Here is a 25100-nt window from a genome sequence, read left to right as displayed (position 1 = left end):
GATAGGGTTTCCCTCTATAAAACATAAATATTGCAATATTTCATTAACTTCAAACCCTAATTACCACATATTTTTTAGTAAGCGGATCTCATTTCCCATACTTGCAATGGGAAATGTGATCTGCCCAGATTTGCTGAACATATAGGGTGCAATTCAATTTTGTTTTCTCGCGCCCAATCTCCCGTCTAAAGTGACGGGAGATCACGGGGCAATATTCAATTGATTTAGAATATCGCGCAGATCGCGTACAAGTGTCGTTTTGGTGCCCAAACGGGTCACTTCTCGCACGTTTCAGCATGCTAACCCCAGGGGGTGTGAGCTGAAATGCCGGCACCGACAGCTGATCGCACCCGGCAGGAGCAACAATTGAGAAGCTCCGTCGGAGGTGAAGGGGGGACAGCTGAATGCCACCCACATTGTGAAAAAATACCAGGGGAAGCCCTGTGATAATAACGCCACCTGGAGATGGCTTTATCCAGGGTTTCCCCCAGGTCCATGACTCTTGCTCTGCTCTAACAGGCAGAGCAGAGCCAGGAGCCAAGCCCCAGTGATCAGCTGTGTGGTCTAAATAGACAGCACATGTGTAGACACATTCTCCCTGTGTTTTATGTATAAGAGGCACTACTACAGGGGGCACTGCCTAAGGGGCACTGCTACAGGGGGCACTGCCTAAAAGGCACCACTACCAGGGGCATTGCATAAGGGGCACTACTACTGGGGGCATTAAGGTGCATATGAAATGGAAAGGAATTTTCCCAGAGTGACAAAAATCGTCAAGTTGACACGCCCCCATTTTCAGTGACCACACCCCTTGTGGCATGTGGCTACACCCAGTTTTTGACGCATGCACACAGTAGTGGGACGCCAAATACCCCTTGCCCTGGGTGCCAAATACCCTAGTTACGCCACTGGTTAATACATCCATACAATATTTCTGAAATTCGCAATGCAAATTTAGTCGGAAATATCACACTACAACCAAATTCTAAATGCGGATTGTAGTAAATAGGGGCCTAAGGGCCTGATTCAGACCCATTCGCTAGCGCTGAGCGCTCGCAAGCGGCCCGACGGTTAGCGTACGCCCACACTTCATTCTGCCCGTGCGGGAACTACTCTGTGCGATCGCATCCCGTTCACTCGCCCAGCAAGACAGCCCAATGAAATGAGTGACAGGAGAGGCCGTTTGTGGGTGGTAACCGGGGCAGGACACTAATAACGGGGGAGTGGAGGTGCGAACGCAGGCATGCCAGGGTGTATCAACGCCGTTTTTAAGGCGTGCATAATTAACAGGCAGCATCATAGTACACGTCACATGCCTGTTTTTTTACACTGAAGTCCTCGCAGTGCTTGCGGCAGGGTAAGGCTACTGCAAGTGCTGCGTTCACTACCAATGGTGCTCGATGTACCAATGTTTTAATACACTTCCTGTAGATGACGTGCGCTAATGGGCTTCTCTACATACGCTAGTGGGTGTCTGCATACACAGAGCGATTGCTCGCACAGCTAAAGTGGGTGTGCTTATGCCTTAGCGAGCGCTCGCTTCCCATGACATCACTTTGAAAAATTTGCATACGCTGGATGCGAGCGATTGCATCTAGCGAACGGGTCTGAATCAGGCCCTAAGTCTGCTTGAAGGGCAGAGCAGCAAACTATATCCCATAATCCACATCTATTGTCAAAGCCCTCCAGCAAATCTTATAGTTTCTACACACGCTGAGAACCTTTACAGTGAATGAAAATATAAACAGGTTTGTCTAGAGATCTATGTATTAACAACACAGGTATGCGATGAGAAAGCTTTTTTTAACGAATTTATGTTATACTTATGGATTTTTGGCTTCTGAACACGAAAATGACTCCAGATTTTGAATATCACATCACGTTTTTCTGCAAAACCTTTATTTATGAAGAAATCATTTTTTTCATATTCTTTAAAGTAATAGATGTATTCTGCCTACATTTATTATAAAACATTGTCTTAAACGAATTCAGGTGGTAGTATAGAACGTTGCAATTCAGTTCTCGTCATAAAACTTCCCCCCACCCAGTGCCAGATTAAGGTCCACATGGGCCTGGAGCTGAAATTTACAAAGGGCCTAAACCCCATACTGTCTAAAGGAAGATTGCACACACAAACAACTACAACGTGAGCAGACGAAGGTGGAACCAAATACAACAGATGCAACACAGTTTTGCCCTGTGCCGTCTCATTTTAACCCCTACCTACCACCATATTTCCCATTTTGAGCATTTCCCGAATAACCTCGGAGACTACAGTGTAGAACAGGGTAAACCGTTCCACCAAGATGTTAAACATGTAGAAAGAAGATACCAGGGTTGTTGGGGCGTCAGCATGATGGCTGACTACTGCTGGATGATACATAGAGACGACACAGAAAAAGCTTATAAGTGAAAAGCGACAAAACGAAGTTTGAAGACGAAAAAAAACCCCCACAAGATATTAATGATTTTTTCAATAATTATGGTTTTGTTTCTATTATTGTTTGATTTTGTTATTTTATTATGTAATTAAGACAAAAAATATGAGATATGGTAAGAACTTACCCTTGTTATCTCTATTTCTACGAAGTCCATAGGGTTCCACAGGATACCTTGGGGTATAGGTGTGACGTCAGTCGCAGGGCACCAAAGAGTTAAGCTTTCAGCCTCCCAGGATGCACTAGGTCCCCCTCCTATACCCCGCCCCCGAGCCAAGGCACCTCAGTTAGTTACCAAGCCATAGGCCGGAGGAGGAGAAGGAAGAGAGAGAACAAAGATCTGGACACATACAAGAATCACATTCTCACCAGAGGGAGACGGAAAACCGGTGACCAGAGCAAAGCCCATCTGCAGCACAGGTGCGACAGGGCGGGAGTCCTGTGGAACCCTATGGACTTCGTAGAAATAGAGATAACAAGGGTAAGTTCTTACCATATCTCATATTTTCTACTTCAGGGTCCATAGGGTATCCACAGGATACCTTGGGGATGTCCCAAAGCAGTATCCTTTAAGGGTGGGGACGCTCCTGTGCAGAAAGGAGAATCCGCCGCCCGAAGGAAGCATCCTGAGAGGCGAAGGTGTCAAACCTGTAATACCTCACGAAGGTATGGACAGAAGACCACGTAGCAGCCTTGCAGATCTGAACTGCCGAGGCACCACGTCGAGCTGCCCACGAAGGACCCACAGACCTAGTGGAATGAGCCTTCAGAGAAGGAGGGACCGGTAGGCCTTCATGAAGATAAGCTTCAGAAATAGCCATACGGATCCAGGCTGCCAAAGTTTGCTTTGAAGCAGGCCAACCCTTTTTACGGAAGCCAAAGAGGACAAACAAAGCGTCCGACTTCCTAAACGAAAAAGTGCGGTCAACATAAGTCCTTAAGGCCCGCACAACATCCAAAGAGGCCTCACCCACGGAAAGACCCGGTGAGTTAAAGGCCGGAACAACTATTTCCTCGTTAATATGAAACTGGGAAACAACTTTGGGAAGAAACTCGGGCCGAGTGCGGAGCACTGCCCTGTTCCCATAAAAAACCAAGAAAGGGGGTCTACAAGAAAGAGCCCCTAACTCAGAAACACGTCTGGCCGAAGCAATGGCCAGAAGGAAAACAGTCTTAGCTGTTAGCCATTTAAGATCCACTGAGCCCAGTGGTTCAAACGGCGGTCCTTGGAGAGCCCTCAGGACCACAGCCAAATCCCAAGGCGCCACAGGTGGAACAAAGGGCGGCTGAATGCGGAGAACACCCTGCATAAAGGTGCGCACATCCGGGATTGTAGCAATCCTACGGTGAAACCAGACAGATAGGGCCGAAACCTGTACCTTCAAAGAAGCAAGGCGAAGCCCATGATCTAGTCCCGCTTGCAGGAAGGCGAGAATCCGAGACAGACGAAACTCCCGCGGTGCATAACCTCTCGGTCGACACCACTGGAAGAACGTATGCCACACGCGATGGTATATCCTCGCGGAAGACGGTTTCCGAGCTCGCAACATGGTACGCACCACAGAGCTGGAAAACCCCCGGGACCTCAGCATGGCCGTCTCAACAGCCACGCCGTCAAAGACAGCCGAGTCAGGTCCGGGTGAAGGCAAGGACCCTGAGACAGAAGGTCCGGTCGTAGCGGCAACCGCAGAGGAATGTCCACGGACAGACCCTGAAGGTCTGAGAACCAGTGCCGTCTGGGCCACGTGGGAGCTATCAACAGGAGCGTCCCTCCTTCCTGTTTGAATTTCCGGATTACCCGTGGAAGAAGGGAGACCGGAGGGAACAGGTATGCGAACCGGAACGTCCACCGGACGGACAGAGCATCCACCAGAGACGCCCCTTCGTCTCTTGTGCGAGACCCGTACACCGGCAACTTGTTGTTGTGCCGGGACGCCATGAGGTCGATTTCTGGAAGACCCCACCTGTCCACCAGTAGTTGAAAAACGTCCGGGTGCAGGGACCATTCCCCCGGATGAACGTCCTGGCGACTTAGAAAGTCCGCCTCCCAATTGAGCACTCCCGGGATGAAGACCGCTGATATGGCCGGAAGATTGCGCTCCGCCCAAACCAGGATCCGAGAGACCTCTACGAGAGCCGCCCGACTGCGAGTTCCTCCTTGCCTGTTTATGTAGGCCACGGTGGTAGCGTTGTCCGACTGGACCTGCACCGGGCGACCCTGGAGAAACCGCTGTGCCTGCTGGAGAGCATTGAAGACCGCACGGAGTTCCAAGATATTTATTGGAAGCTCCGCTTCTGTCGGCGTCCACCTGCCCTGGAACAAGTGTGGACCCGAAACTGCTCCCCAGCCCCGAAGACTGGCGTCCGTTGTCAACAGGACCCAATTTGGAACCCAGAACGGACGTCCCTTGTTGAGGTGGGTCGTCTGTAACCACCACGTAAGGGACAGGCGAACCTCCTGGGTGAGCACAATCGTCTGGGACTTCAGAGACTGAGTCAGCCCGTTCCACTTGGACAGGATCAGGTGCTGCAGAGGTCTGGAGTGAAACTGGGCGTATTCCACCATGTCGAACACCGACACCATGGAGCCCAGTAACCTCATCGCCGAGTGTAAGGACACCCGGCGGCTGTGCAGACAACTGCGCACCCTTGACTGTAAAGCAGAGATCTTGTCCTCCGTCACGAAGATCCTTTGCTGTCCCGAGTCCAATAAGGCTCCAAGATGCAGAATCCTCCGAGACGGGATTAGAGTGGACTTCTGCCAGTTGATTAGCCAGCCGTGCCGTTGCAGCAGTGCAATGGTCAGGTCCAAGTGGCGTAACAGGAGCTCTGGAGATCCTGCCACCAATAACAGGTCGTCCAAATACGGCAACATGCGGACTCCCTGCAGCCGCAGAGAAGCCGCCATGACCGCCATCACCTTGGTGAAAACACGTGGTGCTGTTGCCAGGCCAAAAGGTAACGCCCGAAACTGGAAGTGGTCGCTGCTGATTGCAAACCTGAGGAACTGTTGATGGCGCCAAAGAATAGGGACATGCAGGTAAGCGTCCTGTATGTCCAATGACACCAAGTAGTCCCCAGGTTCCAGCGCCAGAATGATGGACCGTAGGGTCTCCATCCGAAACTTCGGGACCCGCAAAGACTTGTTGAGTGCTTTGAAGTTGAGAATCGGACGATATGACCCATTGGGTTTCTGTACCAAAAATAGATTTGAATAGAAACCCTGGCCCCTCTGGGAGAATGGAACCGCCACTATAACTCCAGCCTGGAGCATAGTGTGCAATGCCTTCCGCAGCTCCGTAGCCTTGTTCCGGTCTGATGGGAGACCCGTGGTGAAGAAGCGAGCCGGGGGTCTGTGCCGGAAGGAGAGGGCGTATCCGTGGGAAACCACCTCCAGAACCCAAGTGTCTGTCGTAGTGGTCGACCAACACTGGGCGAACTGTAGCAGGCGGCCTCCCACCCTGGGATCCCCCAAAGGGAGGCCCGGACCGTCAGGCCGCAGGCTTGTCATCTGGCTTGGGGGCCGGACGTCTGGTACTCCATGCCTGCTTCCGGGGCTTGACCGATTTCTTAGGGCCAGCCTGTCGAGGAAACGACTGTGGTTTGGGCCTGCCCTGGGCCCTAGATGACCGAAAGGACGATGGTCCCGAACCAGAAGGAGCAGCGGCCGACGGGAGACAGGCAGATTTGGCTGCCGCCAGCGTGGCCACAATCTTATCCAGATCCGGACCGAAGAGAACTTCTCCGGTAAACGGCAACGCTTCCAGACCTTTCTTGGAATCTGCGTCCGCCTTCCAGGATCGCAGCCACAAGGTGCGACGAGCAGCTACCGCTGCTGAAGAAATTCTAGACACCAGAGTACTAATGTCTAGAGCCGCCTCGTTGATGTAGGTGGCCGAATCACGGAGATTGCCAATCAACTCCGCCTGATCGGCCGGACAGTCGGATTCAAAAGAAGCCTCTAATGAATCCGCCCAGCGCTCCATCGCTCTGGCAACCCAGCAAATGGCCATAGCCGGCCGTGCTGCCCCCCCTGCAAGGGAATAAGCGGACTTCAGGCAGATTTCTACCTTGCGGTCCGTAGCATCCTTAAGGGAGGACATGGATGGCATCGGCAATGTGGCACTACGGACAAGACGGGTCACGTGAGAATCCACCTGTGGAGGGGATTCCCACTTCGCAAAATAATTATCCGCGAACGGATAAGCCACCGCCAGGCGTCTCTGCGGCTGGTATCTTTTGCCAGGTTGTTTCCACGCCTCCTCTAAATGGTCCACCAACTGACCCGAAAGAGGAAAGACTGTGGCATCGCCCTTTACATCTTTGAAAAAGGCATACTTAGATTTAGCCGCTGGGGGAACTTCGTCCTCAATCACCAAGGCTGTGCGGACCGCCCGAATAAGTCCAGGAATATATACTTTGGACTTAGCATCAGCGTCCTTAGTATGGAGAGGTTCCTGATCGTAAGGATCTAGAATCTCCCCATCATCAGACGTCCCTTCGTCATCCTCATAAGGAGCGGACAGAGACGCCACCGGCCTTTTATGAGACCGCATCACAGACTCCCCTTGCAACACATCCGACAAGTGCTGTACAGAACTCGTCAGGGAGTTAACCCACGCTGGCTCCTGAGAACCCGGGAGCGGGGAAATAGGGAGACTGTGGGGTACCACCAATTGTCGTGGGAACCCCTGCATGGGTGACGACACCACAGACTGCTGGGACAAACCCATCGGAGTAAACGCGGGCTGCGGAGCTAACTGGCCCACTAAAGCTGTTAACGCCTGAGCGAAACAAGCCCAGGGCGGCTCCTGTACCGGTGCTGTAACCGTAATAGGCCGCGCCATGGACAAACACTGCCGGCAAAGGCCCTCCGCGCTACCCTCCCCCTCCGCTAACGGTACTTTGCACGTGGTACACTGTAGCCGGAGGGGAAAATCACTTTCAGACATGATGGCACCACGTATGTGACCTCTCTCACCAATTAAGTATTAAATAGGCGAGAGACCACCCTGCAGCACCGCACCGCAAGGGCTTTAGCAGAAAGAACAGGGACAGTAATAAAGCTGACAGTTTAGAGAAGAAAAGATTACAGGCAGCAGCGCTAGCACAGTCACATACAATGCAGAAAAATAACAATTCCTGCACTAACAGCGCTGATCACTCAACTACACAGACACAGGGCCTGGTAGGACACAGCGCTGCATACACAGACCTGACCACAGCGGAGGAGAGGTATGCGGGGGGACCCAGACCACGATGCTTCCTTCCAGCGCTTCCAGCAGCGTTCACCATGCGTTCTGGAGAAGATGGCCGCCGAGGAGCAGAGAGGAGGCTGGCCTGGGGGAGGAGCGCTGCCACAGGACCAGTCGGCAGCATGCAGAGAGGGCTGTGTGCAGCGGGGGAGGCGCCGGCTGTGAGACAGGGAAGGCGCGCTCCCCTGGCATGCATTTAACCCCTGGGACGCCGCAGCGCTACCGCTCTGCTGCGGTCCGCTGTCCCAGGGGGTAGTGGAAGCGCAGGTTGGTCGCCTGGCTCCACGCTGCAGCCAGTCCCCAGGGAGCCCCCTGCCTGGGGACTTAGGACCATGTGATCAGCGGGGACCCACCGCGGGACCCCGCTGCTTACCTCTGTCCCCCTTGAATCCGGCCATGGTCCGGAGCATCTGGGGTCACCGCTAGCTGTGACCCCAGACGCCCACCAGCATCCCCGGATCAGTACCGGCGTTCTGGTACCGGCGGGGTGTAGGGAAGACAGCATGGACGTCAGGACTGACTGTCCATGCTGTTCATCCAGTTGTGCAGCCACAGCTGCATTAAGAATAAGCTTCAGGGGCTCTTCTAGCCCCCACTCCAACAGGTGCACCCGACTCCGGCCGGGCACCAAACTAAACTGAGGTGCCTTGGCTCGGGGGCGGGGTATAGGAGGGGGACCTAGTGCATCCTGGGAGGCTGAAAGCTTAACTCTTTGGTGCCCTGCGACTGACGTCACACCTATACCCCAAGGTATCCTGTGGATACCCTATGGACCCTGAAGTAGAAACAGTGATATCATCTACATTTCTTCGTATTTCACAATAAATATGTCAAAAACAATTAAACCTTGTTTTTTAAAAAAAATTTATTTAATGCCCTTATAGGTTAAATGTGATGTGCTAATTGTTTTTAATATACTATTTCTTGATGTACACAGGAGTATAATTAATAATATAAAAGTATTATTAAAAAAAGCTTTCAATACCTTACATTTCGCAGACCTGTGTAATCGAGGCAGTGGCTTGATTATTAACAAGCTGTATCGCAGTAGATACAGTATTTTCATCTTGAAGGAGAATATCCCCCGCTATGTACTAAACTGAACCCGCAGGAACAGCAGCAGCGATAACCGCTCTCCCTGCGAGCTCCACCACACCTTGGAGAAGTCTTTCACATTTGAGAAAGTCGACTCCTCCGGTGAAATCAGATACTGCGCATGCATACAGGGGGGAGATTTACTAAGCCTTGGAGAGTTATAAAATGGATGGAGACAATGTACCAACCAATCAGGTCCTGTCACTTCACAGGCTGGGCTTGAAAAATGACAATTAGGAGCTGATTGGTTGGCACTTTGGGGTCTATTTACTAAGCCTTGGAGGGAGATTAAGTGAACGGAGATAAAGAACCAACCAACCAGCTCCTATAATTTTTAAAACTCAGCTTGTGACATGGCAGTTAAAAGCTGATTGCTAGTACTTTATCACCATTCACTTTCTTTCCATCCAAGGCTTAGTAAATAGACCTGTTTATCTCTCTCCAAGGCTTAGTAAATCTGGCCTACAGTGTCAGTTGCTGCCCCCGAACGGAGACTGCAGGAGAGCGATCGGAAGAACTCTCTCCTGTGAGTAGGATTAAAGCGGTTTACAACATCTGAAGATGGTGTAAACTAATGGGGCCAAAAGCTTTGCCTTTCGGAGTTTGGTACATAGGGGTCAGATGGTGGTCCCCATTAATATTAATAGGGACTGCGATATGCAGTGCTAATGAGCCTTATGCAGATTTCTGTGTAGGATATTAGTACATATAACAAATAATAACATTATGCAGAAACTGCAGTTTATACATAATTTCATTTAAAAAAAAACCACTTTATAAATAGGCCCCTTAATTAACATCTACACATGTAGTTGTCGACTCGGACTTCTTGAAATGTAATCAAACAATAACTTAATTTTGTGCTTTTGTCATCGTCCAACCAGACTTATTGCGCACTATCTGCAGTTTTGTCTTGAGCACCGGACATCCAGACCAGTTACGTCCAGTGACATGCGGGGAGGGACACAGAGATGGGTCTGAGTGCTGGGAACTAGTTTCATCCCCTACTCACTGTAACTCTCCCTTCATTACACTAAGCTTCAGTGTTCATTGAATCTCCTACCTGCATCATTGGGTCTTCTCTTGCTGCTGCTGACAGCTCTGACCTCTAAAAACTGAGGTGCACTTTCTGGTCACATGACACATGCCAGGTATCCATCAGTGATCAATGCAAGCCCCGACAACCATACTCCTACCCCCCCCCCCATATTCGGAGGCATGCCCCTATCAGCTATCCTTCTGTGCTGCTTACTTCCCGTGAAGTGGTCCCACCCCCAGCTAAGCAAGCAGTGTCTGACTATACAGAGGAGACGTTGATCTCTTGTCTCCCTGCAGTCCCAGGGAGCTCCACAAAGCTGGTGAGTGTTAACTATAAAAATGATTACAACAAACAAAGAAGATATTTATAAGTTATAAACATCTTCTTTGTATTATTCTAATCATTTTTATATCAAATCTCAGGAGTATGCAGAGCCGGATTTAGACCTCATGGGGCCCTAGGCAAGATACTGGTTTGGGACCCCCCCCTCAAACAATCCTGTGTATATATTACAGTAGGTGTCCCTGGAACAAGATACACACATCATATTATATGGGAGAAGGCTGGCCACACTACAGAGGGGGAGGGGAGGCTGGCTACACTGTAGGGGTAGGGGGTTGCCAGCACTCACACTGACTGCGGAGTGGGGTCTGGCTACAGCAGCGCAGGCGGAGGTGGGGAGTTGGTTGGAGTAGGCTTCCGCTGACTAGATCAGCGCATGCTGCTGGGGGGCTGGCTACAATGCAGGGGCGGCTACAATGGAGGAGGCAGGCAGCACTTACTGTGACTGCAGGGGCTGGCTACAGCAGCACAGGCTGGGGGGGGAATGGGGGATTGGAGTGGGCAAGATCAGAGAATGCTGCGGAGAGAGGGGCTGGCAACAATGTGGGGGGGCAGCAGAGGAGACTGGCTGAACTCACAGTGCCTGCTCACACTGCACATCACGGGGGTGGTGTTGATTGGAGGTGCCGTGCTGCGGTGATGACACTGTTTCCCCAGGCTGCCAGCTGAAGGACTGCAACTCTGAGTCCTCCTCCCCCCACATGGTAGTGGCAGAGCCCTGACCATGCTGCTGCTGCCGATAAACTGTGTGTGACCTCTGCCCGGCCAGTGCCAGCAGCAGTTCAAACACAGAGCAGAAGGATTTCGGAGCGGAGGGGGACAGCCACGGGCCCCTTAGAACCAGATGGGCCCTAGGCGGTTGCCTAGATTGCCTTGTGCTAAATCTGGCCCTGGGAGTATGACAGGGGAGGCTCTGCCTACCCTGACTGCACGTCCCTGGTACCTCGCTATCTTTATTGATGTCTAAGTGCACAGTACAACTGTAACTGAAGACCAATTGATGCCTAGCACAGGCAGTACCCTGAACTAGTCATAATCAAGCAAATAGGTTGTTAGATTATAAGCACATATATATTGGATAATAGCAATTAGCAGCTACAAGTACCATTTTCCACCAATAAAGTCTTAGCCTCTTTTTGCAGCAAGCCATAAATTGGGATGATAAACTTTTTACATTTACAGGTCCAAGAACTAACAATCAATACTCAAAGTGTTTTGTGGAGTAGTATTTATTTTCTGTTTTCTCCTTGTACCATATATAAAAATGTTATCTGGGCACAGACCACATCAATATCCACTGAGACTTTGGCACAATTAATCATGGATTTAATATTTAACTGATAAACAGCTTGGTACTTTCACTGTGTGTTCTGAGATAATGATTTACTTTCATTTAAATCTACTACAAGATTCTCGGTGCTTTAACTCAATCATGACTGAGATACTAGAACAGTGTTCTGGTCATTGGCCATAGCATAACAGGCATGGTCAAGGGTGGTTTCATGTGTGGGAGTCAGGCAGCGTAACAGGCATATTCTGCATGGTACATGTGACAGTGTAGCTGGTGAGAGAGTCTCAGAATATAAGTGACAAATCATGACTGGTGAAGGTGTTCACTGTTTGCAGAGTGCCAGGTAGTGTGAGACAGGGACAGATACAAGTTTGATATCTACGTGTATGGATGATAAGCAGCGCTTGGCAGTGTACAGCCGTTGCCAAAAGTTTTGACAATGACACAAGTATTGGTTTACACAAAGTTTGCTGCTTCAGTGGTTTTAGACATTTTTGTCAGATGTTACTATGGTGTACTGAAGTAAAATGACAACCATTACATAAGTGTCAAAGGTTTTTATTGACAATTACATTAAGTTTATGCAGAGAGTCAATATTTGTAGCGTTGACCCTTCTTTTTCAAGACCTCTGCAATTTGCCCTGGTATGCTGTCAATCAACTTCTGGGCCACATACTGACTGATGGCCACCCATTCTTACCTAATCATCTAAATCTGCTAAAGTGAGAGTTTTTAGAAATGAGTTTTAAAAGGGATGTTGCCCATAGCAACCAATCAGATTCTAGCTATTATCTTCTAGAAGGTGCTAGTTAAATGTTAAGTAGAATCTGATTGGTTGCTATGGGCAACATCACTTCTAAAACTCACTTCTAAAAACTCTCACTTTAGTAAATTTACACCTTGGAGTTTGTCAGAATTTGTGGGTTTTGGTTTGTCCACCTGCGTTTTAAGGATTGACCAGAAGTTCTCAGTGGGATTAAGGTCTGGGGAGTTTCCTGGCCATGGACCCAAAATTTTGATGTTTTGTTATCCAAGACACTTAGTTATCACTTTTGTCTTATGATAAGGTGCTCCATCATGCAGGAAAAGGCATTGTTTGTCATCAATCTGTTCTTGAATGGTTGGGAGAAGTTGCTCTTAGAAGATTGACCTGTTGTTTATATATAGAGGTTATTTGGCACCACGATCTTCCTGCATCAGTTTTACAGTACAGGTTGAGTATTTAGAATATCATTTTGGATATTTGCTTACCATAATGAGATATCTTGGGAATGGAACCCAAATCTAAACACAGAATGAATTTATGTTCTAAATTATAATTATAATTTATGTTACCTTACACACACAGCCTGCAGGTCATTTTATACAATATTTTCAATAATTTTGTGGCTCAAACAAAGTTTGTGTACATACGTGAAATTCATTTATGTTTCATATACACCTTATACACAAAGCCTGAAGTTAATTTTATACAATATTTTTTATAATTTTGTGCCTTAAACATTGTGTAAATTGATCAAATAGCAAATATTTGGATATGGGAAACTTAACCTCTAGTATTATCTCTAATCTCTGCTGCTAAAACCCCACTCCTTCCACTCTCTTACTGTCCTGTCATATGTAGCTATGTCCCACTCAAATAAACAAATGTAATACATCTGATACAATGGGCATGGTGGCACCCTGGAAAACAGAACTCTTTGCCTATTTTCTTTATAGCCTCCTCCTCTTGCTAAGGAAATGGATCTGCCATCCAAAGACCATTACCAACGCACCTGCCAAGACCCATAATAATTGATTCCTGGAACTTATCTCTTCCAACATACTGTAAAGGGGAAAACTCTAAAGCTGGGTACACTCCAGGCTGACCTATCTAACAATTGGTAAGTGCATAAACACTTACCAATTGTTTGGCCATTGGGTCTGCACCGACATCATAACTGTGCGGGCTTTTACATTTTCCCTGCTCAGTTGAGATATCAGTTACCAACGGGTACCTTCAGCAAGTGTCCCGGCGGTCGGCAGGTCGCCTGTACACACATCCAGACAGAAAAGAGAGGGGGGTTTTAACCCCCTATTGTTCCTCAGCACACTGAATTGTACTAGCAACAACATATGAACACTATATGGTAATAGAAATCAGAGATATTGGTTGCATGCATTTTCAAATACATGGGAAGCTGCTAGGCCTCTTCACGGCTTCTCTGTCACTAGCAGTCCCTAACACTAAGAGGTTCACGTCCGGGGCGCAGTGCACTCCAAAAAACATCCAGCCCAGGACCCCCCCAGGGCATCACACGAAAAAGAGTGATAGTGCAGTGTAAAGTATAGATGTGTGCGAGCAATCAATAAGTGTGGAATGAGAGGTTAAGATATACAGTCAGGTGCATAAATATTGGGACATTGACAGAATTTTCATGTTTTGGCCTCTATTCACCACCACAATGGCTTTGAAATGAAACAAACAAGATGTGCTTTAAATGCAGACTTTCAGATTTAATTTGAGGGTAATTACATCCAAATCAGGTGAACGGTGTAGGAATTACAACGGTTTCTATATGTGCCTCCCACTTTTTAAGGGGACAAAAGTAATGGGACAAATTAAACAATCCTAAATCTAAATTTCACTTTTTAATACTTTGTTACAAATCCTTTGCAGGCAATTACAGCCTGAAGTCTGGAACGCTAGACATCACCAGAAGCTGGGTTTCATCCCTGGTGATGCTCTGCCAGGCCTCTACTGCAAATGTCTTCAGTTCCTGCTTGTTCTTGGGGCATTTTCCCTTCAGTTTTGTCTTCATCAAGTGAAATGCATGCTCACTCGGATTCAGGTCAGGGGATTGACTAGGCCATTGCATAACATTCCACTTTTTAGCCTTAAAAAACTCAGCCTAATGAGGGCTTTCTTCCCTGATAGTGACAGCTCTTTGGATCTCATATTGAGAGTCGACAGCAACTGATTCCAAATGCAAATGTCACACCTAGAATCAACTCCAGACCTTTTACCTGCTTAATTGATAATGAAATAACGAGGGAATAGCCCACACCTGACCATAAAATAGCTTTTGAGTTGATAGTCCCATTACTCTTGGCCCCTTAAAAAGTGGGAGGCACATATAGACACCGTTGTAATTCCTACACCGTTCACCTGATTTGGATGTAAATTACCCTCAAATTAAATCTGAAAGTCTGCAGTTAAAGCACATCTTGTTTGTTTCATTTCAAAGCCATTGTGGTGGTGAATAGAGGCCGAAATATAAAAATTCTGTCAATGTCCCAATATTTATGCATCTGACTGTATGTGAAAAAATACATGAATAATAATTAGGTTAGCGATACTTACCTTAGGGACAAATCGGGATTTTCGCCCTTGCCGGGCTGCCGCTGTCGGGATTGAACCGCCGACACCTACTACACCCCATCGCTCAGTGTGTACCCTAAGTATTTACACATAGAACAAAAAAAAATTAAATGAAAAATAGGCTGTGTTCACTAAATTAAACTTATTCCCAAAAGCCCTGAAACATTCATACAAACACATTTCATTCACTCAACCCATATTTGTTCTTGTCCAGCAAGCAGACCAAACATCATAACACCAACTAACCACAGGAGCTGGGCAGCATTAGCCTCATTTAGCAAAGTGAACTGATTAATGAGGTAGATAGCCGGTTCCCAGGCAATTTATATGTACAGGCTGACCAAAGTTGACCAGGTTTTTTCTTTTTTCTTTTAGTATGGTAGTAGTTAAAACTTCAACGGAGTCAAACATATTTGCAAAAAAAAAAACTTTTAAAAATGTTTTTAATGGTAATACTGACAATTATAGTGACACAATACATTGTAAAATACTTGCCTAGCACAGGTGCATCAGTAATGGGTGGCTCACAAACAAAGACCACCAGAAAGTCTGTATCCAAGATTTTACACTCATGCATACCTCCCAAGATTACCCATTCCAGGAGGGACAAAATGCTCTGTTCCTGGACCTCCGTCTTAATTTATGATTGCCGTCACCTGTTACTAGTTAATTGATAAGAAAGGAGTTTCAACACAGGTGATGGCAATCATAAATTAAGAGGGAGGTCCAGGAACAGAGCATGTTGACCCTCCTTGAATGGGTCATGTTGGGAGGTACTGTATGTTCATGTGTCAGAAAAACTCAGACAGCCATTTCCATTCCCAGTACAGGCCACCACTGCCCTGCATTAAATGGTAATATCCACAATTGAAGTACTATATTTAGGCAGATATCTCTGCAATCGTTGTTATTTAATTTGCAGTGAAGATGGCAGTGTATCATGATTTAAGCAAATTTGGACAAGATTTGATATTAGGTGCCAGAAAGATGAGTCATTTATCTCTGACATCAACACGAAATTTAGATTCTCACGCACAGCAATTTAAGGGTATACCGCAACTACACAACTATCATTCCCTTATCCCATTTAAGTTATATATATTTTTATTATTACTTTTTTCATGGCTCTTTACCTTGATATTAACCTATTGCTGCAACACTTTACCTAGGTTATGGTTTATCTGAGCATATTTATATTCATAAAACAACCATGTCTTTATTTTAAATTTCTCTATTTAACCAGACCCTTTTACTCATTGGAACAACTCATCACAGCGACGGACATCGGGATAAATGAATGTCCAAAGCTCCATAATTATTCACTAAAGGTGAGTGCAAACATCATAAACATTTAAATCCATCAGTGGATTTGCAAGATATACACTATGTTATTTCACCCTTTTCCCAAACTCCTAAGTATTGGAACAATGATAGTGAACAGCCAGATGTAAAGAGGACACTCCACTGCTGAGCAACCACTACATTACAACAGTGTAAGATTGTCCAACGTTTACCTTTGTCATTTATTTGGAAAGTTATTATGTACCATCATACAGGATGTAGTCACCATCCCGGCGGTCGGGATGTCGGCAGTCAGAATGCCGACGCCAGAATCCCAACAGCAGTCGGAATCCCGTCTCCAGAATTCCAGCGGTAAGTATTAGGGTTAGGTTTAGGCACTAGGGGGAGAGTTAGTGTTAGGCAGCGGGGGGAGGGGGGGGGTTAGGATGCAGGAAATTCGTCTTCCGACTGTTGGGATGCGCTGTTGGGGTTGTGACCACCGGCAACCCGTACCCAACCTCACTTGGTTCCCATTGATGACTCCTGCGCATTGCATGGGCTCATGAACACTGCCAATGGATGCAAGATGACTGGAAATGTGTTGTCTGCCAAGAAGAATCGAGGTTCCAACTGTTTTGGGCAAATGGTCAATTACTAGTTTGGAGAAAACCCCACGAGGCAATGGACCCCACATGCCAACAAGGGACAGTCCAGAACTCTGTTATAAGGGGTGTTTTCAGTTAGATGCATTAGGACCCCTGGTACATCTGTAGATATCACTGACCAGTGGACTATACATAACCATCCTTACAGATCATTTGCACCCGTTCATGTCATGCATTCACAGATGGGAGCGGGCTCTTTCAGCATGACAAAGTGCCACCACACAGGTCCGTAGCCACCAGATTATGGCTGAAGGAACATTACAATCGTGTTGCTGATGTAGTCCAATTGAAAGGAGCACCTACACGTTATTAGCCAGGTGTCTCAGTTTTTCTGCCACATGAGTGCATACTAATCACATAAATGCCTTTACTTCCCAAAGGCCCAAGAAAATGGATCACTGTGCAGTTTGTCCACAGATGGGGATACCAGAATGACTGAGGATGCAGCTGTTCAGGATTTAATGCGCTGGTGTAAAACTGCACTTGTTAGTATGATCATTTACTTTCAACTGCATTTTAAACCAGCCTGATAAAAAATGTATTTGATTGGATCTTGCTGGCTTTGAAGGTGTTTGGTGACATGTCTACTTATATTGATTTACTTAGCCTATTATTACCAGGGAAATAATACCAAAGTGGTGTGTTCTCAAACACTAGTGGAACACAAATACACAGAGAAATTGTAACTGTTTTTGGCTAAAACTTCTCTTTATGGTCAGCACATATTGCAATGATGCATGTAACTACACCATGTCATGCAGCACAGCAGATGGGACGATTCAATTAACGATGGCCAGGTCACATATTTTGAGGACATGCACTGTTTACAGTAATACGGAAAAGAGAAATAAACATAGGTTGTGCTGTTAAGGACATGTTGGGGAAGTTAGGTTTAGGCATCACTGAGTTAGGGTTAGGCACCAATGGGGAGGGTTAGGGATCAAAGTAGGGGGGTGAGAGTTAAAGGGTGCTTCCCTAACCCCTGTCGGCATACCGAGCATTGGGATGCCGCTGTCTATTTTGACAGCTAGCATACCGATTGCCGGTATTTCATAACCAACACATGTTGTGCTTACAAAAAAACAACAAAGCTATATTGCTATAAACACGCAGTGTGTGCTGGGCGCTTCTGCTGCTGACAGGAGTAAGAGGGGGGAGTGGCGTACCCAGGTCCCCACAAGCCCCTCTTCAGGAAGCCCGGGCGTGAATAATCAGTACCCGCTGCCACCCCACTCGGTGCCCCTGCTCCTCACATCCTTTACATCCTCCCCCATCTTTCCTCCTCCTTCCTCTACACTCTCCATCCCTCCATCTCTTCCTCCTGTTGCTGCCTTAATGGACACAAAGTTCTCTAGAAGCTGATGCTCAGCAGTTCTGAAAAACATTAGCTTCCTAGTCTGACTGCAAGTGGCGTACAGGTAATGTAATACTAGTGGCACTGATCTGGTAAGCTGAAGAGTGCAGGCACTGAGGTCAATTTAATTAGGAGCGAGTTTGCGGCAGCGATTACATTGCACAAAGGTCACGCACCCTGAAAAATGCGAGATTCAATTAGAAATGGCAATTTTTGGGGAAACCAACCTGGACCCCAAAAAAGTGACAATTGTGATAGCGGGACCATATAGAACACTGTTAGTAGCCATAAGGAAAGTCAAATGGCTGATTTTTGCACTTTTTATTAATGGTGGGAAAAATAAAGCAAGTAAGTGTTTTCAGCAAATGAAAGTGTTTCCAGCGTTTTGGTGTACAGAAATATGTCTGTATAGTAGTTTTCCAGTGTTTTTATACAAGTTTGTAAAAAGTTGGCATAAACAATTCTACCTCTCATCTGCAAGTTCAAAAATACCTCTCCCATCATTGACACCTCCACATACCTGTCCCACATCATTGACCCCTCCACATACCTGTCCCACATCATTCACACCTCCACATACCTGTCCCACATCATTCACACCTCCACATACCTGTCCCACATCATTGACACCTCCACATACATGTCCCACATCATTGACACCTCCACATACCTGTCCCACATCATTGACACCTCCACATACCTGTCCCACATCATTCACACCTCCACATACTTGTCCCACATCATTCACACCTCCACATACCTGTCCCACATCATTTACCCCATTATTGAGCTTTTTAGACAAAAATTCACCTGAAAACTTACATGTCTTTATAAGCCCAGTGTTCTTCCCAGGCTGTTTGTTGCGGGCGCAACGCCCGGCAAGAAACAGCTACCGCCCGGCACTTCCCCCGGCCCCAATGCGCCACGTCGCCGCACAACTTACTGCCTGCACTCTCCCCCGCCCCAATGCGTCATGGTCCCTGTCGCCTGGGCACCCTCACTGTGTCCCTGTTGCTACGGACACTAATGCCAGATGTGATGCCGAGCTGTACAGACGTTACATTCTTCCCATCGGAGGCTATGTGTCCGTCGGCAAAAAGGACACGTGCCATTAGTGAGGGTTCCGGGCGGCATGACATGGCGCATTGGGGTGGGGGGGGAGTGCCAAGTTATGCAGCTTGGGCCCATCACAGTGCAGGGGTGGTGTTACGGCTGGAGGGCAGATATCCCTCCCCCTGTATAAAAGCACGGGCGCGCTGTGTTCAGACGGGAACAGTTGCCTGAACACATTAGAGAGTAGTCCTGCGTCCACTCTCTCTGTGTAGCAGCTGAAAAAAATAAAATCAAATCTGTGGGGACAGTATCTGGGAGCCTGCAAGTGGGGACAGTATCTCTGGTGCCTGCAAGTGGGGACAGTATCTGGGAGCTGTATAAAAAATAAATTCTATGGTGCCAGCACTAAATAACGTGATGCTGATTTCACTAGAGGGACCAGATCCTACAGAATTTGATTATGAAACTGCTGCAAACGACTGGGCCTCTAAGAAGAAGAGGAGAATTAATAAATAAAATGTTATTTCACGTTTAAATCATTATAAGATTAGGAGTTAAAACATTTTATTATTGCGAAGGCCCCACCTGGCTACTTCTTGATGCCCACTGGCTGGAAAAAATTTCTAGGGAGAACATATTATGTTATTTAATCCCCTCCAAATGCATGATTATTTATTGGGAGAGGTGTACCACAGGTTCTGCACTGTGGGCCTGATTCATCTTGAATCGGAAATTGCAACCGCGTACGCAGATCGGTCGAAGGTGCATACTGCGCATGCATCACAGTGCGCTTGCGTTAGCATTATGATCACCTATGCAGATATAAAGCCATAGCAGAGTGAGTGACGTCAGGTCAGCGATGGTGACAGGGTAGTGATCGGAGAAGCGCAGGCGTGCCTGTCCGTTTGAACGCCGTTACTTGGGCGTGCATAAATTAATCACTGTGACGGCATACGCAGCTTGTGTACTAACTGCGTGTGACGAGGTTAGCAATTTCTGAGTAAGGTCAGACCTGTTGTAATTGTGTGTGTGGAGCCAATGGTACAAATGTATACGCAGGATTGCAAGGTATTTTACGGTTGTGTGAAAGCGGTGGTGGGCATCTCTATAATAGCTTTGCGATTGCAGTCATTTGCATATTTTCACAGCAGACCTGCATGTGTAATCGCAGCTGCGATCCATAGTGAATCAGACCCTGTGTCCAGACATTTTACCTTCAATAAAGATTTTCCCTACCTTTCACCTGCTCAGGGGGCGCGCACAAAAATGTGAATTACCTCTGAAAAATCAAGGCGAGTTTGGAATTGAATTGCATATGTAATACATGATGTGAGCCCGCCATGAGAAATAGCACCTAATTGAATTGACCCCTTTGTATTGCTTTTTCCTTGTTGATTCCAATTATTGGAGGTTAGCAACAGCAGCAATAATAAATATTCTTTTTATCCCCTTTTAGAAAAAGACAGTAACGTAATTGTATTTGCAAGGCTCAAATTGATGGCACTAATGAGATAGCACCGACTGTTAGTTAGTATAATCCAGACTCATTTTCTCACGTACTAATAATTGAAATTCTGTCTCTCGTCTTCTACCCACATTGCACTAACACCTACGAACCTTTGCTAAAATAAATCTCAATTCTTGGAATTCACTAAAGTTTTTACTCTATGATAAATACTGTCAGGACCAAGCTCATACAGATCCCAAAACCTGGCATATGGAAGGTGGGGCTTAATATTATACCTATGATTAATATTTTGTCACCCCCCACCCCTTTACATGATACATTTCGCTAGGCAAGTATATCATCCATTAGTCACAATCTCACAGTCCCTATGTCACAAACTATCACAAGAAATGAGAATAAACAAAAGGTTTCAATAAAAATATACAATACATATATCACAATTGAAAATAAAAAGGAAAACTAACAGGCGATAGAACACGTAGGTTGTATCCATTAATACCTGGGGTACAGCAAGAAATCAAAGCAGTCTCTCTCTACGCAATTGGCCCCCAAAAACTGACCCTGAACAAACAGATGCAATACCTTTTATAACCTATACCACACCAGTATATGGTGGCCAAATATTGCACAGAAGAGCCTCCTTTGTGGAGGTCCAAGTTTGTCAGGAGACCACAAAGCAGTGAAAAAGGGGGTCATCTCTGCATCAGGTTTGGGTATGCAATCCCGTCTTACATAATGTCGGCGGTCATAATCCCGGCGCCGGAATCCCGATGGTGGAAATCCAGACACATTCAGGTAAAAAAAAAAAAAAAAGATTGCTAAGTGGTTTATGAATTATAATTGCAAGGCTTCCCCTAACCCTCCCCTCCCGCAGCCTAGCCCTAACCTTCTCCCCTGCAGGCTAACCTTAACCCTCTCCCTAGTGCTTAACCCTAAACCTAACACTCACAGTCGGGATTCTGGAGTAGGGATTGTGAGTGCCGGCATGCCGACTACATCCCCTGCATCAGACCCTTTTTAATTAAACTTTGCCATAGGAAGGATGAGTGTTCATTTCAGATGATTGGAAATAGTACTGCAATGCTACAGCAAGTTGTTTGTATGAGGTTGCTCTCATGTAGTTATGTAATAGAATAATTTACAGTAAATTAAGCTATCATGAAACATTTTAAACATAAAGATGGGACATCTAGATAGGCCTTACATAATGAGTATAAAGGCACACATCCACTAGATTTTTTTGAACGATAACGATATCGTTCATAAATCGTTTGCAAAAAAGTCTTAAACGACCAGCGATGCGCGCTCCCGCTGGTCGTTTAGACATCTATCATCGTGCAAACATGCTGTTTGTTCAGTGTAGGCTCATCACAGACTGACAAACGACTACACGATTACAATGTCATAATCGTGCAGTCTTTTGCCTGTTGCCTAGAGGATGTGTGCCTTTAAAGATCCAAAGGCATCGTTGAGATCTAAAAGGGTTTTTTTGCAGTAAGTAAACACATCACAAGATTACTGAATCATTAAGAATTTTTTTTAAATTCTTAATTGCTTTATTTATTTCATCTACGTTTCCTCTCTTTTCTGTGTTGACATTAACGGCAATTTATATTGTATGCAAAGTAAAGAAAATGCAAAAACAGGGGCATAGTTGCAGGTGAGGTTTTAAAGCTACTGATATTGTTTTTATATGAGGATAACAACGACCAGACACACAAAAGAAGAGCATTTGTAAACATTCACTGCAAGTTTTAAAATACTCTGTCCTTTCAAATACTACATTTGGCTTTGTAATAAAAACGTCATTGTTGAACAAACAATTACAATATTTTTATGTGCTTTATACTGAATGTTACTTCATTACATGAAGGTCACGAGCAGCCTGTTATCCCCAAGCATGGAGGAAAACAGGCTACTTCCGACTAGGTGGTGAATCTCGCTTGCTTGACCAAATTCTAGCTTAACGTGCTGTATGGACTTATGCTCTGATGGGTCAGTCACTTGATACTACTCACCACTGACCTACAGTAATCAGACCTATGGATTTAACACTAGCTACAGTATTACATATATAGGCTGCAAAGATGTAATGCACTATACAATGATGAAAATATATTAAAGCAACAGAAACACCCTTGTTGTAATCAGAATTGACCTATATAATATATAATTTTTTTTATTATGTAGGAGTTATATAAGGGTTAGTAAGAATAATAAATAATGCTGTTTGGCAACAACATTACACTTCATGGTCTACAGACAACACAGGCTACTTTCTCCCTACATCAGGAAACAGCTGCTGCTTAAACAAAGTGAAACTACTTTAACTAACTGTTATGGCAACAAGAACTTTCTAATACTAGAACAAACCAACTACATCTCTCAAAAACAATTAAGTTTCACTTGAGAACAGCTGACTCAGGCCATTTCAGTCTCATTAGTTGTCTCCAGTTATTTAGTTGTAAATACATAATTCCATCAAATTATATTAATTAATGAATAAGAAACCAACTGTAGAAGCATCTAAATCACACTAGGATACAACAGTTAGTTTAAACAGCTACATTATTAGTTGATCCAATTTTGTAATTACACTTGGCATGTACCTACTAGTAGGAATGGGCATGAAATGCCAGCAGACAGCACACACACTGCAAGAAGCACTTTATAATAATGACATCAGCAGATATAGAGCAACTCACCAAAATCCAACAACTGCTTGATGGAGAGAGGGGAGGGGGAAAATTTCGAGTAGTACTCGATTTGACTGGGGATGGTGCTTTTCAGAAGGGCAATGCACAGCCTCATGATGATGCTCCACTGGAGGTAGGTGACCGCCGATGGTTAGAACGTCACAAATAATTAAAAAAAAAAATAAAGCAAAAAAAACCCCTACATATTAATAATACAATTAATATTAGCTAAAATCTGGCAATGTACCTATATACAGTACACATGCCCATATAATCAGAAAGCAAATGGTGCTGCTCCGTGTGCATGTACTGCTGAAGGTGATGCTATCATACAACAGTTGGGCAGATAGGTGGTGGCCACTGTCGGATGTAAACAATGCTGGTAATAATAATAGATCGCAGATCAGAGGAAGGAAGCAGCCAATGCTCAGAGGCTGCTGTGCTCAGACCTCCCGCACCCGCAGCAGCAGCAGAGGCCCGGACACGCCCCCCTGACCCTGGCGGACCCGCGCACAGCACGTCCACAACATTCCTACAAGGGGATACCAAGCGCGTTCCCGAGCAGCACGCGAGTGGGCGTGTCAAATCGTCCACCTTAGGAAGTCACTCCCCGCCCCTTCAGCGTTAACTCTTCTGCGATTGGTAGAGAAATCTGAACAACAGTTAGGTCGTGCAGGTAAGCCGCACAGGTGATCATCAGAGTTCGCGGCGGCTGTGGTGACGTCATGCAGGGGCGTGGTTCCTTTCACTGTGTTTGTCTTTGGTGCTCACACTGCTCAGGGAATATGGGAGAAGTATCAAAGCTTCTAAAGAGGACAAGTGGAGAAATTTTCCATAACAACCAATCAGCTTCTAGCTATTATTCATTCAGTACATTCGATAAAATCATAGCTAGAAGCTGATTGGTTGCTATAGGTAACCTCTTCACCTGCTCTCTTTAGGAAGTGAGGTGGACAATAAAAGCCCTTCAGCAGCTGTTGAATTACATATCCCAGCATGCTTTGACACGGTTTTAGTATGTCCTGTTAGAAAAACTGGCAGGGCATGCTGGGATTTGTAGTCCCACAGCAGCTGCAGGGCTGCTTATTGCCCACCCCTGCTTTAGAAGGTTTGATACTGATGTGGGTCAGTTCTGTATAGTTACCTTCCCTGCTTTGAACTGTCCGGTAAAGTCACTTTATTATGCTGGGCATACACGGCAAGATAAAATGTCTGTCAGACCGACAGACATTTTATCTGGCCTGGCTGCCAGCCGCAGATGTCCGCGGCATACACTGTGAGAGAAATCTCACAGTGTATAGCCCGACATCTGCGCTCCGCCCCCGGGGGAGGAGACATTTCCCTGTTCCTTCCGAACACAGGAAATGTCTATCTGTCGGCCGCGCTGGGCATACACTGCCCGATGCGGCCGACAGTTACCGGGTAAATATCGCATCGGACGGGCATGCTGGACAATCCAGCATGCCCGACCGAGCAATATTTAACCCTCGGTCGCCCCCCCCCCCCACGCTACAATTATCGCGGCGATCCGCCGATATCGGGCGGATCGTCCCGATAATTGCAGCGTGTATGGCCAGCATTAGGCTTTGCACTACTTGCCAGAACACATCTCACAGGACTCCCATAATGTTGGAGTTAAAATACGAGCTTGATCTGAAGTATGCTCAAGCCATAAAAATTTGTAAAATATTGAGGTAATTTAGGAGGGAGGGGCAGGGAAAAGTCCTGGGGAAACTGGGACACATTCAAGCCCTACATACTG

The 25100-nt window shown here is 46.3% G+C and overlaps 1 protein-coding gene across 1 annotated transcript in view; it reads right to left on the bottom strand.

The window, feature by feature from the left end:
- Positions 1–23769, bottom strand: part of PDK3 (pyruvate dehydrogenase kinase 3) — a 94340-nt gene extending 70571 nt beyond the window's left edge. Inside the window, exon 1 of the mRNA XM_088451511.1 lies at positions 23348–23769. Coding sequence (XP_088307637.1) covers positions 23348–23453 — 106 coding nt within the window. The 5' untranslated portion in view covers positions 23454–23769. The remainder of the gene's footprint in view (positions 1–23347) is intronic.
- Positions 23770–25100: the final 1331 nt, after the last annotated feature.

The sequence above is a fragment of the Taudactylus pleione genome, unplaced genomic scaffold (assembly GCF_031769625.1).
Source record: "Taudactylus pleione unplaced genomic scaffold, aTauple2 ptg000026l, whole genome shotgun sequence".
Taxonomy (NCBI): Eukaryota; Metazoa; Chordata; class Amphibia; order Anura; family Myobatrachidae; genus Taudactylus; species Taudactylus pleione.
Note: the sequence above shows the minus strand (reverse complement) of the source record. Positions and strands in the feature narration are given on the sequence as shown.